This window comes from Amphibalanus amphitrite, unplaced genomic scaffold, assembly GCF_019059575.1.
Source record: "Amphibalanus amphitrite isolate SeventyFive unplaced genomic scaffold, NRLGWU_Aamphi_draft 000057F_arrow, whole genome shotgun sequence".
NCBI classification, from domain to species: Eukaryota; Metazoa; Arthropoda; class Thecostraca; order Balanomorpha; family Balanidae; genus Amphibalanus; species Amphibalanus amphitrite.
Genome location: NW_024881553.1, coordinates 732,977 through 747,355, shown reverse-complemented (window position 1 = coordinate 747,355; position 14,379 = coordinate 732,977). Strand labels below are relative to the sequence as shown.

The 14,379-nt window shown below is 50.4% G+C and overlaps 1 protein-coding gene across 2 annotated transcripts in view; it reads right to left on the bottom strand.

The window, feature by feature from the left end:
- Positions 1 to 14,379, bottom strand: part of LOC122378303 (von Willebrand factor A domain-containing protein 8-like) — a 71,826-nt gene that overhangs the window by 40,031 nt on the left and 17,416 nt on the right. For both annotated transcript variants that reach the window (XM_043359216.1, XM_043359215.1), the window contains exons 19-26: positions 11,703 to 11,789; positions 11,081 to 11,199; positions 10,566 to 10,717; positions 8,498 to 8,745; positions 6,742 to 6,941; positions 6,036 to 6,197; positions 5,101 to 5,249; positions 4,412 to 4,763 (exon numbers count right to left, since the gene is read on the bottom strand). In XM_043359216.1, coding sequence (XP_043215151.1) covers positions 4,412 to 4,763; positions 5,101 to 5,249; positions 6,036 to 6,197; positions 6,742 to 6,941; positions 8,498 to 8,745; positions 10,566 to 10,717; positions 11,081 to 11,199; positions 11,703 to 11,789 — 1,469 coding nt within the window. The remainder of the gene's footprint in view (positions 1 to 4,411; positions 4,764 to 5,100; positions 5,250 to 6,035; positions 6,198 to 6,741; positions 6,942 to 8,497; positions 8,746 to 10,565; positions 10,718 to 11,080; positions 11,200 to 11,702; positions 11,790 to 14,379) is intronic.

Genomic DNA, 14,379 nt, shown 5'->3' with positions numbered 1-14,379 from the left:
TGTGTGCACCATCGTAGATCATTTTAGTGGATGGCCAGAAGCCTACGCTATCCCGGACAAATCAGCAAACACTATGGCGCGAATTCTCTTGGAACAGTTCATTCCGCGTCATGGCTGTCCCAGGCTAGTGATCAGTGATCAAGGGACAGAATACTGCAATGCTTTGTTGGATCTAGTCCACAAAGAACTCGGCGTCGCTAGGATCCACACGTCCAGTTATCATCCCCAGTCTAACGGTAAAACAGAGCGTTTTCACCGTTGTATGAACGAGATGATCCAAAAACAAATAAGTGAAGATCAAACAAAGTGGGATGAGATACTACAGCCATGTTTAGGAGCTTATCGAATGAGTAAGAATGAGTCAACTAAGTTCTCGCCCTATTTCATCATGTATGGCCGAGATCCTGTGCTTCCTGTTGACACCCTCCTGCAGCCCCGTCATCGCTACACAGGAGAAGAGTACGTGCCAGCCATGTTCGAACATCTACACAACGCGTACACACAGGTAGCCAACAATATCCAGCAGGCTAGGGAACACAACAAATCACTCATTGCGAGCTCAGCTAAACCATCAAACTTTAAGCCAGGAGATCTGGTATTCTATTTCGATCCTTCAGTTCAACCAGGTGACTCTTCTAAACTGACGCTCCATTGGAAAAACTACTTCCGTGTAGTGTCCAAATAAGGAATTGAAAACTACTGCATCAAAAACATGATCACAGGAAAAACCAAGATAGTACATTCAGAAAACTTGAGACTCAGAGATTCAAATGACGTGTGGGACAGATCGTATCAGACGATCAGGAGACCTATACAGGTAAGTGATATGCCGGAAGAACATCCAGTTAGACAGCAGCCCATGCGTGCTGCTCGGCTACCGTACAGCGACCAAAGTTGGTTCGTTGACTATGAACCGGCTACACCATCGTATCCGTTAACGGTAAGTCCGCAACAAGCGGAAGAAGGTATTGCACAAGGTCCGCTACCGCCTTCAGCGACAACCGCCAGCCCCGCTGTTCACTCGCCATCCTTTCCTGAGAATGGTGAGCACGGTCAGCTGACACCGTCGTCACAGAGGAGTATTTCACAGGGACAATTACCGAGGCATAGATATGACCTCAGGTCACGCGGTTCGGTCGCTGAGCCAAGTGACGCATCGACTCCTCTAGAAGGTTTTACGTATCAACAGGCTCGGTACGTGCCAAAGCGACAACGCGATTTATCGACCGAGCGGACTGACAGTAAACGACCTCGAGTACAATTTGACTTGGACTGTTTGTCTAACGGGACAGCAGACCCAAATGTAGTCCTGACTCAGCGACCATTTGTGGAGGAGAACATGACGCAGACTGCTATGTTCCCCGATTGGCGCTCGATGGTCTCAAACGCTTTGCTGTATTGTGCAACAGTCCTGTTTCCCAGCCCCGGCTGATGATCGTTGTTTCTGTCGTTACAGGCGTAACCATGAGGATTGGCGCAATGATTGCACTCCTCGGCTGGCTCATGATCGTACTTCGGCGCTCATGCTCCTCCCCGATTCGTTTTAGTTTTCCCAGTTTCAATGCTGTGCATTCAGCAATACCCAGTACACCTGAGCCCGCCGTGGAAATGCAGGAGCTGCCGACAATGGTTTCGCCTCCACCATCACCTGTTGGTGGCTCTGTTGACGTCGACTTATCATCTTCAGTTTGCGTGCCATCGACCGTGCCGGACGCGGCGCCACCCTTAAGCGCCACTCCCACTGCCTCGGTCAAGGTCGTGTCTGGGCTACAGAGCCCATGACCGACTCACCTATCCCCTCTGGTGTGAGGTACCGCTGCTTTTCTGCCGACGTACTGCTTGCCACTCGTTGGCAACGCAACGTGTTGTAGTGATCATACTGTAGTGTGTTGTAGTGTGTTGTAGTGTGTTGTGTGCCATCGGATGAAGTGTTGTACTGGGTAGTGTAGAGCGTTCCTGTGCCCTTCAGGCGCCGGAACGTCTTCAATTTGTAGCAAATTGCTTCTTTTATAAGGGGGGAAGGTATTGTAACGTCTAGCGTCTAGCACGTCTAGCGTCTAGCCGGTTTAAATTTTTATTTTCTGATCATACCTATACTGTACGGTGTTCACCCATCTGCTCCTCCGACGTGACCCGACCTGACCGGGACCGGAGCTGAGCCCGTGCAGGCTCGGCCGCGCGGTGTGACAGTATAAACATTATCCAGATGCACCGGCATGCGTCACCAGCGCCGGGCGCCGCCGCTTAATTGTTGATGTACAATAAATCAGAAGGTGCGGTGGCCGCCGGCCGCTCGGGTGCTAACGCCGGATGGAAAAGAACTGGAGTGGGCGTATCAGGGCAAAGGACACTCACTACCGGTTTGAACCAGTAACGAGTGGCTCGGCCTGGCTACGCACACCCTCGGCTCTGGACCAGAGGAGGGCAGTTCACCTCGGGGCTCTGGAGCGCGCGCACCTCTTCTCAAAGACACTGCGTCTGAGGGGAGGGGCGGGGGAAGAAGTCCGAGAACCGACGAACGACAACCACGACCAAACGGCGTTGTCACAACAAATGCTATTTTAGTATGGTCATCCAAATCTCCTTACACTTCGTCTTACCTTTGCAAAAACAAAGCCATTTACAATGGATCGACAACCAAAACAGTGCGTGAACAGAAGCCACGCTGCAGTGTCTTTCGGGTCGGGAACCTTTGCGGCGAGTGAGTGATATTTTATACCAGTGGTCGCAATTTCCGCGTCACTGGTACCTAATTTCCGCCGGGCCGGCATCGGGAGGCCGGTAAAATGTGCTCCAGCAGGAATAATGTGCGACGTATGATGGCCAAAATGAGCGATGCTCCTCTAGGAGCTGTACCTTTTAGCCTTCAGAGCGAAAGCAAACATCTCAAATTCAATGGCGTCGAACAGGCAATGTTTATGGTGACAGGCGCACTTCCCTGTCCACCAATATCCTCCGGGTAGTAACTAATGCGCATCTATGATGAAACAAGCCATCACAGACGTAAACACGTGTTGACTAGGCTGCTCCCAGGCCGCCAGTAGCAGTAACACGGCCGCAGGACTCTACACGTATACAGACACAGCCGCGGTGACGGTACCGGCAGTTTCCGACCCGCGTGGGTCCATCAGTCTGCGCCGGTCATCTCAGTGAAGCCAGCACGGGTCGGCCGGCCGGTCGAATGCAATCACCATCAGTCTCGCGTGTCGGGACAGAGCGCCTATCGCCGCACCGGCGATGACTGAACACAATACCCGGCCGGCCCGACCGACAGCCCGGCTCAACCCGCCAGATTGAAGTCACGCCGCGAAAAGCCGCTTTTTGCTAAGCAGCTTTGTTATCAAGTCCCTCGGGTTCTGGTGGACTCTTTTGATGAGCAAGGAAGATAAGCATAGTCATTATCGACATGGAAATATCCGGGACAAGCTTGATCAGCATTACTTCCACAAAAAGAATGCCAGCCGTAAGCCGAGGGAAACAAACATTCATATTGCAGAGTCATCGCAACGTAATTCTATTTAGCTTTAAAAGGCAGAGTTGAATGCAGAAGCATCCAACTAAACCCCCACGCTCGCGTAAAGGCAGCACTTATGTATTGCAGGCATCCCCCAAAGCACGGGCCTGCAATTGTATCACTTTTTATTCCGATCTGTCTCCGAAGCAAGCGCAAGGAGGTGATTGGTTCCGCGCCCACCATGAGCTTTGCTTCAGGTCTTCCGTAACCTATCGGAAACTGTACTTCGCTCCTAGATTAGGTGGTGAGAGAAATATGAGACGGATAGGCAATTAGTCGCCACAGTAAGGCTAGGAGCGTAATGAATTATATCAGTAAATTTTGGACGGCATGGAGAAATTGCCGGCTAGGGCAAATTGAATTTGGGATTAGAACCACCATGGCAACCTCATTCAATGCATCTCTAATGCAGCGGCTGGAAATGTCAGGTTACCAATAATTCTTAGGGCTGCGTATCTAAACTGATCAAAATGAGCAATAAAGCCACAACTTTCAATGACCACTATGTAAATATCGTGCGCTGGCTCCGGATTCATATGAAAAGCAGCTCCGGATTCATATGAAGAGCAAAACAAACTTTTACGACCATGAGCTTACGTCAACGAATGCATTAGTCACTGCCAAGTTGCAACCCCGTTGGCTGTTGGTTCACAGAAACGCCACAAACGATAACGCCGCCATAACACACGAACTTTCAAACTTACCCGAAACTTTTGCCATCCGTCTATACCTAACAGTCTCCGACTGATTCGATTCGTCACGATGCTCAAAACTGACCTCTGACTTCGGCCGTATTCACAACTGACCTGCCCCGTCTCGGGCTGGTAGAACCGGCCGGTGACCTCGCCCGAGCTAGCTCAGCACTGACCCGTGACCCCGCCTGTGCTCAGTACTGACCTGTCCCGTCTCCGGCTGCACCACAGTCGTGTGGCGGTGGTCGCTCGGCGGCGGCGCCTCTCGTCCTCCGATCACCGGCGGCTGCTCGGCCTCCTGTCTCGGCCAGCGGTACAGCTCGTGTTCGCTGGCCTCCAGCTCGGGAAAGCCGACCAGCACAGCGGCGTGCGCGTGGCCAGCGGTCAGCAGGCGGGACGGAGCGCTCAGCGTCTCGCCCAGCGCGGCGGAGAGCACGGTGCTGGGCGTGTCCTCGACGGAGCAGCGGCGCACGGAGCCCAGTCGCTCGCCGCCACCCTCGGTCACAGGCGAGAGGACCATCTCCGAGAGGTCCTCCGACGGACGCAGCACGAAACGCCTGCGGAATCACCGTTTACCAGGTCACAGGGGGTATCGCAAAGGCGGCAGGGCGGCGATGGAGGACGTTGACTTGACGGAGAGGGAGGAGACTCTCTCATAGAGTAGGTACCTACATAGGACGATGTGGAAGGGTTTTCAGATATAAATCTACGATGCAAGCTGTCATGGATGGCAGCTGGAGACACACTGAGCAAGGAGAACTGATTGCAGTTAGAACCAAAAGGTCACAACTCACAACCTTTCCTTTCTAGTTTCTACCCCACTGCCACTACACCCTCTCCCAGTGGCCAAACCTCCCCTCTCCTCCAGTGTGGCATCCCCTCTCCACGACTGACCTGCCGTCTCCGCCGTGCTCCTGAACCAGCCAGTGGCGCGGCGCCGACAGAGACACGGTGGCCACCTTCAGCGGCAGGGTGAAGGCCGACGTCGTACCCTCTGTCAGGTCCAGGGCCTGCAGGCGGCTACCGCCCGGCTCAAACAGCACCTGGGCGGGGGACGGTGAACGGGTCAGCCGGGAGGGACAGCGAATTATCGGGACAGCGGGTTAGCGGAGAAGAAAGTCAGTGGAACAACGGGGAAGTCGAGCAGTGGGTCAGAGGGTCGGAAGGTTACCAGGGAGACAGCGACATGCTTTACTGTAAAGTGAAACAAACAAGTTTCGAGCATCGTGCATGCCTTGGTCTGACAGGCTTTCAATCAAATTGGCAAAGTACCCAGGCCAGCCGTACTGCATTAATCTGTATATGGCGCGATGTAGCATCTTTTCAAACTATCAGCAAACATGTCAGACCAACTTCTGAGCCATCTTCAGTGGAAGCAGTTACGAGCATTTCCTCGTATAAATCAGATCAAATCTACGAGGCATTACGTACAGCGCTATTTACGACCCTGGCTAGCTGGCAACAACGGTCCACCTAATGTCACCGCATAACGTTAGAGGCGAGCTCAAAGATACAAAACAGTATTATCGCACCAATCCAGTAATATTACCACGGATACAGACAAACACGCGGATGTGACCCCACATCCTGTTCGACTGATCACACGCCATTTCAGCCCTGCTTAGAGTCCTAAGCTACCTCCCAGGCACTGGTGCCGACATATCCTTCGGCGCTTATACGCAGCAAACCCCTGTATATGACCAGATTTATTCTGTTGACAAAAAAAAAATCAGGCTAGTTCTGCATAATTCAGCGGATTCAATAAGCCCCTCTCCATCCCCACACTACACCAAGCCACACACGGCCCACCCAGCCCCCACCCCACTCACCACGACGTTTTCATGCGCCCGCTCTGAGTTCATCCTCCAGAAATGTTCGTGCTGCGTATTGAACGAGCGTCGGATCTTCTCCGTGGCCGTCTGGAAGAGGTTTGACGAGGAGAGGCGCCACATGTCCCCCGTGCTGGTGTCCAGCATTACCAAACCATTCAGCTGCGGAGAAAGAGGGAGCGAGGGAGAGAGAGGGTTGGTGATGGAGCACCGACGCCGGACACGGGGAGAAAGTCTCGGGGGACGAGGGTGACACGCGACACGTTTCGGCAACAGACGGACGGCGAGGGATCGCACCTCTGGGAGGGGTGAAGCCTTCCGGGGCTTCGTCAAACAGACGGGAGGTGATGTTTCCGGGAATGATGTAGTCCTACGGAAGAATGTGTTTGTCTGTTGGCCTGTGACGAATGAACGGAAGCCAGCAGCACAAAAATGCTCAGTGGACAAATATTGGAGAAAGAAGCGAAGCTACAAACATCGCAGCGCATTATGACAAACAAAGCTAGTAAAACGATTCCCGGATATAGAACCAAACAAAATAAGGAGAAAATGCTACCACATTTAAAACTAAAGGTATGATGAAATTCAACCGCAGTCCGTGGTCTTCGGAGCACACAACTGCTGATGGTTCGTATCATCGAGTCGGGTGATAAAAAGCAAGACCCCCTCAGGCCACACCCTAACCGTTCCCCGCCCGGCCACCTACATGCTCCTCGTGTGCGACCAGCCTGCAGGCGAGCGGTCCACCGAGCGGTGCCAGCTGCAGCCGGCTGCGGTAGCCGTCGGCTGGCAGCTGGTGGTAGAGCGGCCAGTAGCGCGTGGTCGAGCCGCGCTGCAGCGGCACAGAGTACAGGCCAGCCGGGTTCACGGCGCCCACCAGTAGCTGGTCGTCGGACGGACTGTCACCTGAGGTGGCGAAGAGGGAGGGTCAGTATTGCCGTGACACAGGGAGGTCAGTACAGTCTTGATAGTTCAGCACAGCCCTGACAGACAGGCGGGTCAGTGCATTCCTGACATGACAGACGGGGAGGTTGGTACAGCTAATCAGGTTACTTCCCAACTGCGAGCAGTGAATGATCACAGCTCAAAGTAAAGGAAATAGAGAACACGAGAAGGACGATGTGTGTCACATTCTGGTTAATGATCTGCAATCCCGGTGAACACATACGACTGAAATTATGTATATCAGAATTGCCTCTTGTCATGTCAATGCTTGCGTATTGAGACATTCGACGAAATCATTAACGTAATCCTCACGGAGGTTCGAGCTTCTAAAGCGGCCTAGTGTCGACAGATTAACAAGTAATCGGGGATGACGTCAGCCTAAATAATTATCCAAATACATGCTAATTGTGAATGGCAACGAAGCTGGTTGGTTTTCCCCATCCCAAATTACTCAATCTCATTAGTCAATACATAAGTTCATTCCATGTCTCCCGTAGCACGGCCATCGGCCATCATCACCTAAAAACCGGCAAGGCGAGCCTATTGCTTTGACATACTGACCACGGATATGGTAATTACAGCGGGAACTCTGGGTCCGAGGCTTAGCGAAAACATCCTGTTGGCCTAACACCAATGACTTTGCCAGGCTTCTCTCGATTTCAGTCGAAGCACTGACAAGGTCCATCAACAAGTTCCGCAAAGTTATCATCGACTGGGCAGCAAGGGAATCGTAGTCCAATTCGTGTTGGAACCCAGGACACCACAGGGACGCCCGTGATTACGGTGTAAATAAATACTACAAGCTCCATCATCATAGCTTATAGAGAGCTGCTCTATCATCACTGCCGAATATATCAGACACCTCCCCTGAATTGCTTCAGTTTACATAGTAGAGCATTCACCCAACTTAAACGACGCAGATCGACGAATTAAAATGTCGACAAATTCATTGTGCATGACCTGCCTCCTGTCTGTCGGAAAATGCGACAACGCGCTCTCTTCCCCGAACGGCGAGCGAAGCGTGCAATGACCGGAAGCCAACTTGTTAGCCAGTGGCCAACTTTGTGAGCGCTGCACCGTTCGCGATGGAAGCAGCCCGGTGGAAGTCAGGCCGCTGAAGTCTTTCCTTGAACAGGTTTTATGACTCAAAACTCTCGAAAATTTGAAATGAATTACCGAACAAAGTGACTGATGCGACACGTGTCTCGTCAATTTCACGATGAATACAGTCAAACTGCACTTTAATTTCATTATAGTCCAGAGATATGCGATTCACGAGAGCGTATTTTTCTATCAAAACATCGACATCCATTTCAACCTCCCACAGCTCACACACACACCATTCACGACTCCTCTCGTCGCTCTCTCTCTCTCTCTCTCTCTCTCTCTCTCTCTCTCTCTCTCTCTCTCTCTCTCTCTCTCTCTCTCTCTCTCTCTCTCTCTCTCTCTCTCTCTCTCCTGCCTTCCCTTCTCCCTCTCTCCTCTGACCGTTCACCCTCCCGAGCGCTCCAGCTGACCTCTGACGACCGTGACGTCCGATATGATCTCCGTCTCGTCCAGGGGCAGCGCCCAGTGACAGCGCAGCTCGCCGAAGGCGGTGCCGCGAGCCTCGGTCCTCTCGATGGCCATATCTCGGCCCTGGTAGCGGTAGGGACCGCGGAACTCCAGTGGCCGGGTCTCGGCAGGGAGTCGGAGCAGCCGGCTGACGGCGCCGTCCGCCGCCTGCCGCCAGCCGCCCGAGCGCTCCACCGACGGCAGAGGGTACCTGCGGGAGGAGGTGTACTCCCGTTACCGCACAGTCGGTACACAAATACCGTACAGCATCGGGCACCTGTACAGGAGATGGCGTACCCACAGTCCCCATGCATGCTAATTGATGTGATGATGGATACTAATTCCACTGCATCCGAGATTGCTTTGGGTGGAAAATCTGATAGCGTGCATTGTGTTAAACTGTCAGTACAGAATATTACCCTTGAGCCATAAGACGGCCTATCAGTAACAATTTCTTATGTTCCTATCTGTATAACACCTGCGTCCGTGTTGTAATTCACTAGCCAGTGTTGATCTAGGCCAGCGTTGCCTCAAACCAGGACCGATGAATGCACCTGACCTGTCATCTATTGAGTCTCACTATCTTCCTTCCATGGATTCTGCACTAGACGCTGCTGCGTGTGTGGTTAGCATGTTGCCGCGTTAGGCAGACCATGGGTATTGGGTAGATCACCGCTAACGTTCGGTGCGAAAAGGCTTTCGTTTGTGCTAATGGGTACGGCTAGCACTGAAGTGCGCGAGTCCTTCCGCCTAAACCAATCTGGCCATGGCACCAGCTTTTTAATTTCTTAATCTACTGAATGCTTCAGGTTTAGAAGCTCCGATTGAAAAAAGACCCAAATATTTTCATTTTCTGCATTATAAATAGGTGGTATCAACGGTGCCAGATTCGAGTCGTGCTATACATTATACAACCTAAAATGACTTCTCGAGTTACACATAAATGGTTCAGTATTTTATCATTCCGATTGTCTTCGCGCTCGCTGAGAAGAATGCCGGAGAAAGAAGACATCAATCCATGGCAAACAGTGTATTTACCAATAAATGAAAACATTGTCCAGTTTACAATGCCAACAGCTGCGAGAGCTTTCACAGCGACGTCAATGAAGCCATATTACAGCCATTTGCCATGGAGTGAGGTATTATTTCCCAGAAACGCATTACAGATATTTCGTACGCATCACCAACGCTGTCATCGCAAGCATTCAATGCTGTCAGTGAGTAATGAGTTTGAATGTGCTTCTCTTAATACAGTATCTCGTACAATAACACTTCAGAACAGCCTACATTGCATTGTAAAAGCGTACTGGTTGAAGCTACCCTTGCTTCAATGCACAGCACTCCCTGACTTCTCAGGCCTCGCAACCCGTAATGTAGGTACGGTAGCTTCGCCACATTATGTATCGAAACATGACCTATTGTATGACAGTACAACACTTAATCAATAAATGTAATGACGATTGAATTGGTAGCTGACATACCACTCCTAAAGATTCTCGAACAAATACTGGCTGTTATAAAATATGTGTCCGGAGAATCGGGCATTGTTCATCAGTCCCATCAAATAAATACAAAAAAAAAAAATCGACATACAGCATGATTAGTATATGAGGATAAACATGTAACTAAAACGTTCTAACTTTCTTTTCGCCTGATCAGCACATAATTTAACGATGATGCGAACATCCTCTCAACCCTGTAAGTAAGCACAAGGTTCTGCACCAGCCTCAGCATGAATAACTATGAGTAATCTTTATAAAGTTACTGTCCTGCATAACCTGCACCCTTATCCCAGCCAAATTAGTCTCCATAACAATTATACCCGCTGACTGCCCAACACAGTTCACCGGTTATCAGTGAACAATCAAACCGACCACAACGCCTGCGACACCTGCACATCGAACACGAGACATATCACCGGCATGAGGCGATACACAACCGCACAGTGGATACCGACACACTCCGCACAGTGGATTCAGACACCCTCGTACAGTGTCAAACCCTCCCCTTCCTCCCCCGCGGCGGCCTTACTCTTTGGCGAGCTGCAGGTTCCTGGCCGAGGCGCCGATGGGGATGCCGTGCTTGTGCAGCACCTGGGCCAGCGAGTCCTGCGTCTCTGCGCTGTACGAGTCAAAGTCGAACACGTTGCGCACCACCGTGGCCAGGCCGTCCTCCGGGTATTTCTGCCGCAGAGAACAGAGAGGCGATTAACAACTTGTTAAAGCTCAACCTTCCTTAATATCAATTCATTCCTCATTCATTCATTCCTAGATATTCAATTATCTCTTCTTAGTGCTTGTTCTTTGCTCATATACGAGTATAAAAGGGTAAATACGTCCCAGTCAAATCAAAACTAAGAGCTTGTCTGATGTAAACGTGAACACAAATACTTGACAATTAAGTCAACATAAGAAATGTTGAGCCTATCTCCTGACAACTACCCTGTGCTTTGACGCTGGGAAACACCGCTCCATTCAACCCGCACACAGCCGGTAAATTAGCTAACCGTCGACCCACTTCGTCCCCGGTCTCCCGGGACCACCCACCTGCAGATGTTTGACGATGTTGACCGCCTCCCGCGTCGAGTAGGGGTACGAGATCAGACCCTCGTCGGAGAGCTGGCGCAGCTCGGCAAACGACGACACCACCTTGTCCAGTAGCTCGTCTGACGGCAGGGGCGTGGGACACGTGACACCAGGAACCGCAGACCACCAATACACGACGCGGGGTTGTACCTACCGACTGTTCCGGCTTGATTCGACCCAGATGTAAAATATCACAGGCATTCACGTTTACCTTAACTACCTGGTTCAGAAATGTGTGGAAAATAGCCGACGCAAATGGAAATGATCCCATTACTAATTAACATCGTAAACATGTTACCCTTCCTCGAGTTTTCATCATATTCTTCTAGCACACTTTCACAACACCCGACCTAAGCTACAGCCCTATTACAACCCACTTGACTGCTTGTGTAAGTCACACTTGTTTTCGTTTTATTTACCACAGCCGACGCCCCAAAAACAACTTTGGAGAGCAGCTGGGAATCTGAACCGCAGCGGAGCGAGACCGGCCACTCAAACAGTCTCGGACAAAGTTTCAGACCAGACAGCGGGGTGTTTTCCGTGTACGACAGGATCGTGTTCGAACTGAGCGGAGATGGCTTACCTGGCACGTCCGGTCCGTACTGTTTGAGCAGCATACGCTCCGAGTGCTCGCTGGGGTTGTCTATGGCGTGGCAGCTGAACAGGTCACCTGTAAACACGACAAGCCATGTAAAGAAAAGACATAAGAGATAGCAACATCTGCGTCGTTGTTAAAAACGTCCTTTCCTTCAGAAAAAAGGTGTTTCATTCACCTTTAGGTAATTCATGTCCGAGGGTCAATGGGAAATAAATGACCTGCATTGAATTGGAAATGGGAATGCAATACATTTTAGTAAAGCCCGATGCCCATCCAGGCAATTAACTTATACTCCGAGTACTGAACAGCCACTAAAAGAAGAAGAAAAAACTAAACGCATTACAAGTCCCGACAGCTCCGTATATAGCCAGCCTGCTCATCATGCTCTGTCTGCCTCAGTCTCTATACCCAGTGTGTAGGGGATATACCTACCGATGACGTTGGTCTGTCGCCTGCGACGCGACACGCATGTCGGCGGCGACAGCGGCGGGAGGGGGGGGGGGGCAGGGGGGTGGCCGACATCACCCGGCCGGTCCCCCGGGAAACAGACTCCATTTTCTGTCCGTCCCCGATCGTGCCGAATCTCAGGGAGCAGAGGCTGACGGCGCAGGTCGGGATGGGGAGAGGAAGGGAGGGGGAGGTCGAGTGACGCAGAAGAGGAGCGGGAGAGTGACAGTCGGAGGGGAGGGGAGGGGGCGATCCGGAACTAATCAGGCCAGGACAATGGGCAGCCAGGCATGAGGCACGCCGAAAGGCAATATTCGCGGTCGCTGCCGTCGCCGGCTCTTCGGGCAGAAAACTCTCGTCCAGAATGGCGTTCGAGACAAAGTTCAGGTCGGCGAAGGGACACTAATGAAGTAAAGTAATATATGCCTGCCTGCAGTCTCCCAGAATAACACAATACTGCGGAACATACGACAGACATAGCGCAGGAATACTGTCGCGAAGCACCTATAGTCCGTTTTTCTTAAGTTTGCCCCTCACTGTAAACGTCTTTTTGAACACAGCACGAGAATTGCTAGCTGAATTACTGAGAAAACTGGTTGGCGCACATTGATTTGACCAAATTTTACAGACGATCAATTTCATCAAATTTATTCATTATTTCACAGACTCGTAGCTCGTATTTGCCAATACCTACAGCCCCACAGGGATAGACGACTTCTCAGGAATTATGTCTGAACTGATAAATAAATTGCACAGCGCTTAACATTACGTTAAATCATCGGTGTTCAAAACTGATTTTGAAAATATTATTCATATCTACAATACAATGTGCGCTAACCAGTTTTCTCAGTAATTCAGCTAGCAATTCTCGTGCTTTGTTCAAAAAGACGTTTACAGTGAGGGGCAAACTTAAGAAAAACGAACTATAACATTGTAACAAATATCCCCGAGAGTGCTGCGGGCTAATTGAGCCTCCCAATTACGGCATTTGCTAGATACAATTAGAGCTATAATTACAATTACACCCTAGTTTGTGGGCAGAGAAGTGCCATCATGCCGCAGGAGCAAAACCCGCTATCTATATCTCTGACAGCATTCACGAAACCACGCAAAACTTTTCCCAGATCGAACACTTCTCTAAATAGGTATTGCGTACCGCTCTACGTGTTTGACAACACTAATTCCCACACGGTGATAAAAAGCGTTCATTTCAGTCGCTCCTTCAATAGTTGAGCGCTGAAGAGCGGGCCTTCACAGACACTCGACAGTCCATTTCTGGAGAGCTCCACTAAGGTTCTTCATATACTGCATTTACAAAGATCCTTCGTTTAAGTTTCTGGGCAGTACTCACTGCTCAGACGGAAAACGGTTGATTGAAACTGTACCATTCTATGGATTAATTTTCGAGATGCACATACGCCATATTCTAAACCAAAGCGGGTGTCGATGCTCCCATATCCCGTGCAGCATTTGCCTCTTTATGACTTTAATGCTAGCCGGAATGAATGGCATAAATCGGAGCATTCGTCAGAATCTAGTTGTTATGCGGACCTGTCTTGGCAACCAGTCTCGGTGGAAATCATCGGTGTTTCTCCGGTAAAACCCCGACCTTTGACTTCCATACTCAATAGTCCCCAACACCATCATCGTCGCTGGTTGTTCGTGCCACCAATACAGTTTTCCAGATCAGCAGTTCTCGAACCAATATCGGCCTTTTTTCATTTGTCTGGTACAATGCACGGAACGGCAATGCGTCGCTCCAGATAGCCTTGAAATAGGCCATTTTCCAGTTATCAATCAACAACATTTTCTAAAACCCATTGAAATGCGGAAGTCGTTCCTCTCGGATATTGTCAGCATCAGTTTTCATAGAACGGTCGGCGTCTAGCAATTACCCACTAAAAAAAAAAAACTAGCACAGACATAGGGTGAAGTCGTATAAGAGTACGCACTTAGTGGATTTCTTGCTCTCATTTGTTTAATATTTGAAGGAAAGAAATCGCAAATAGGGAATATTAAAGTTCATTGAATTAGCCATCAACCCATGGGGCAACGATCCTTCAGCGTAAATGGAAGTGGTCTAAAACTGACAATTTCTGAACCGTTGCACTTGCGTACTCTTACCATATGGGGTGTGTAAGAGTACGCACGCCAGGCGGGTGGAGTACGCAAGCATATGAACATACACCTATGCAGCTTGCACTGTCCAAATGCT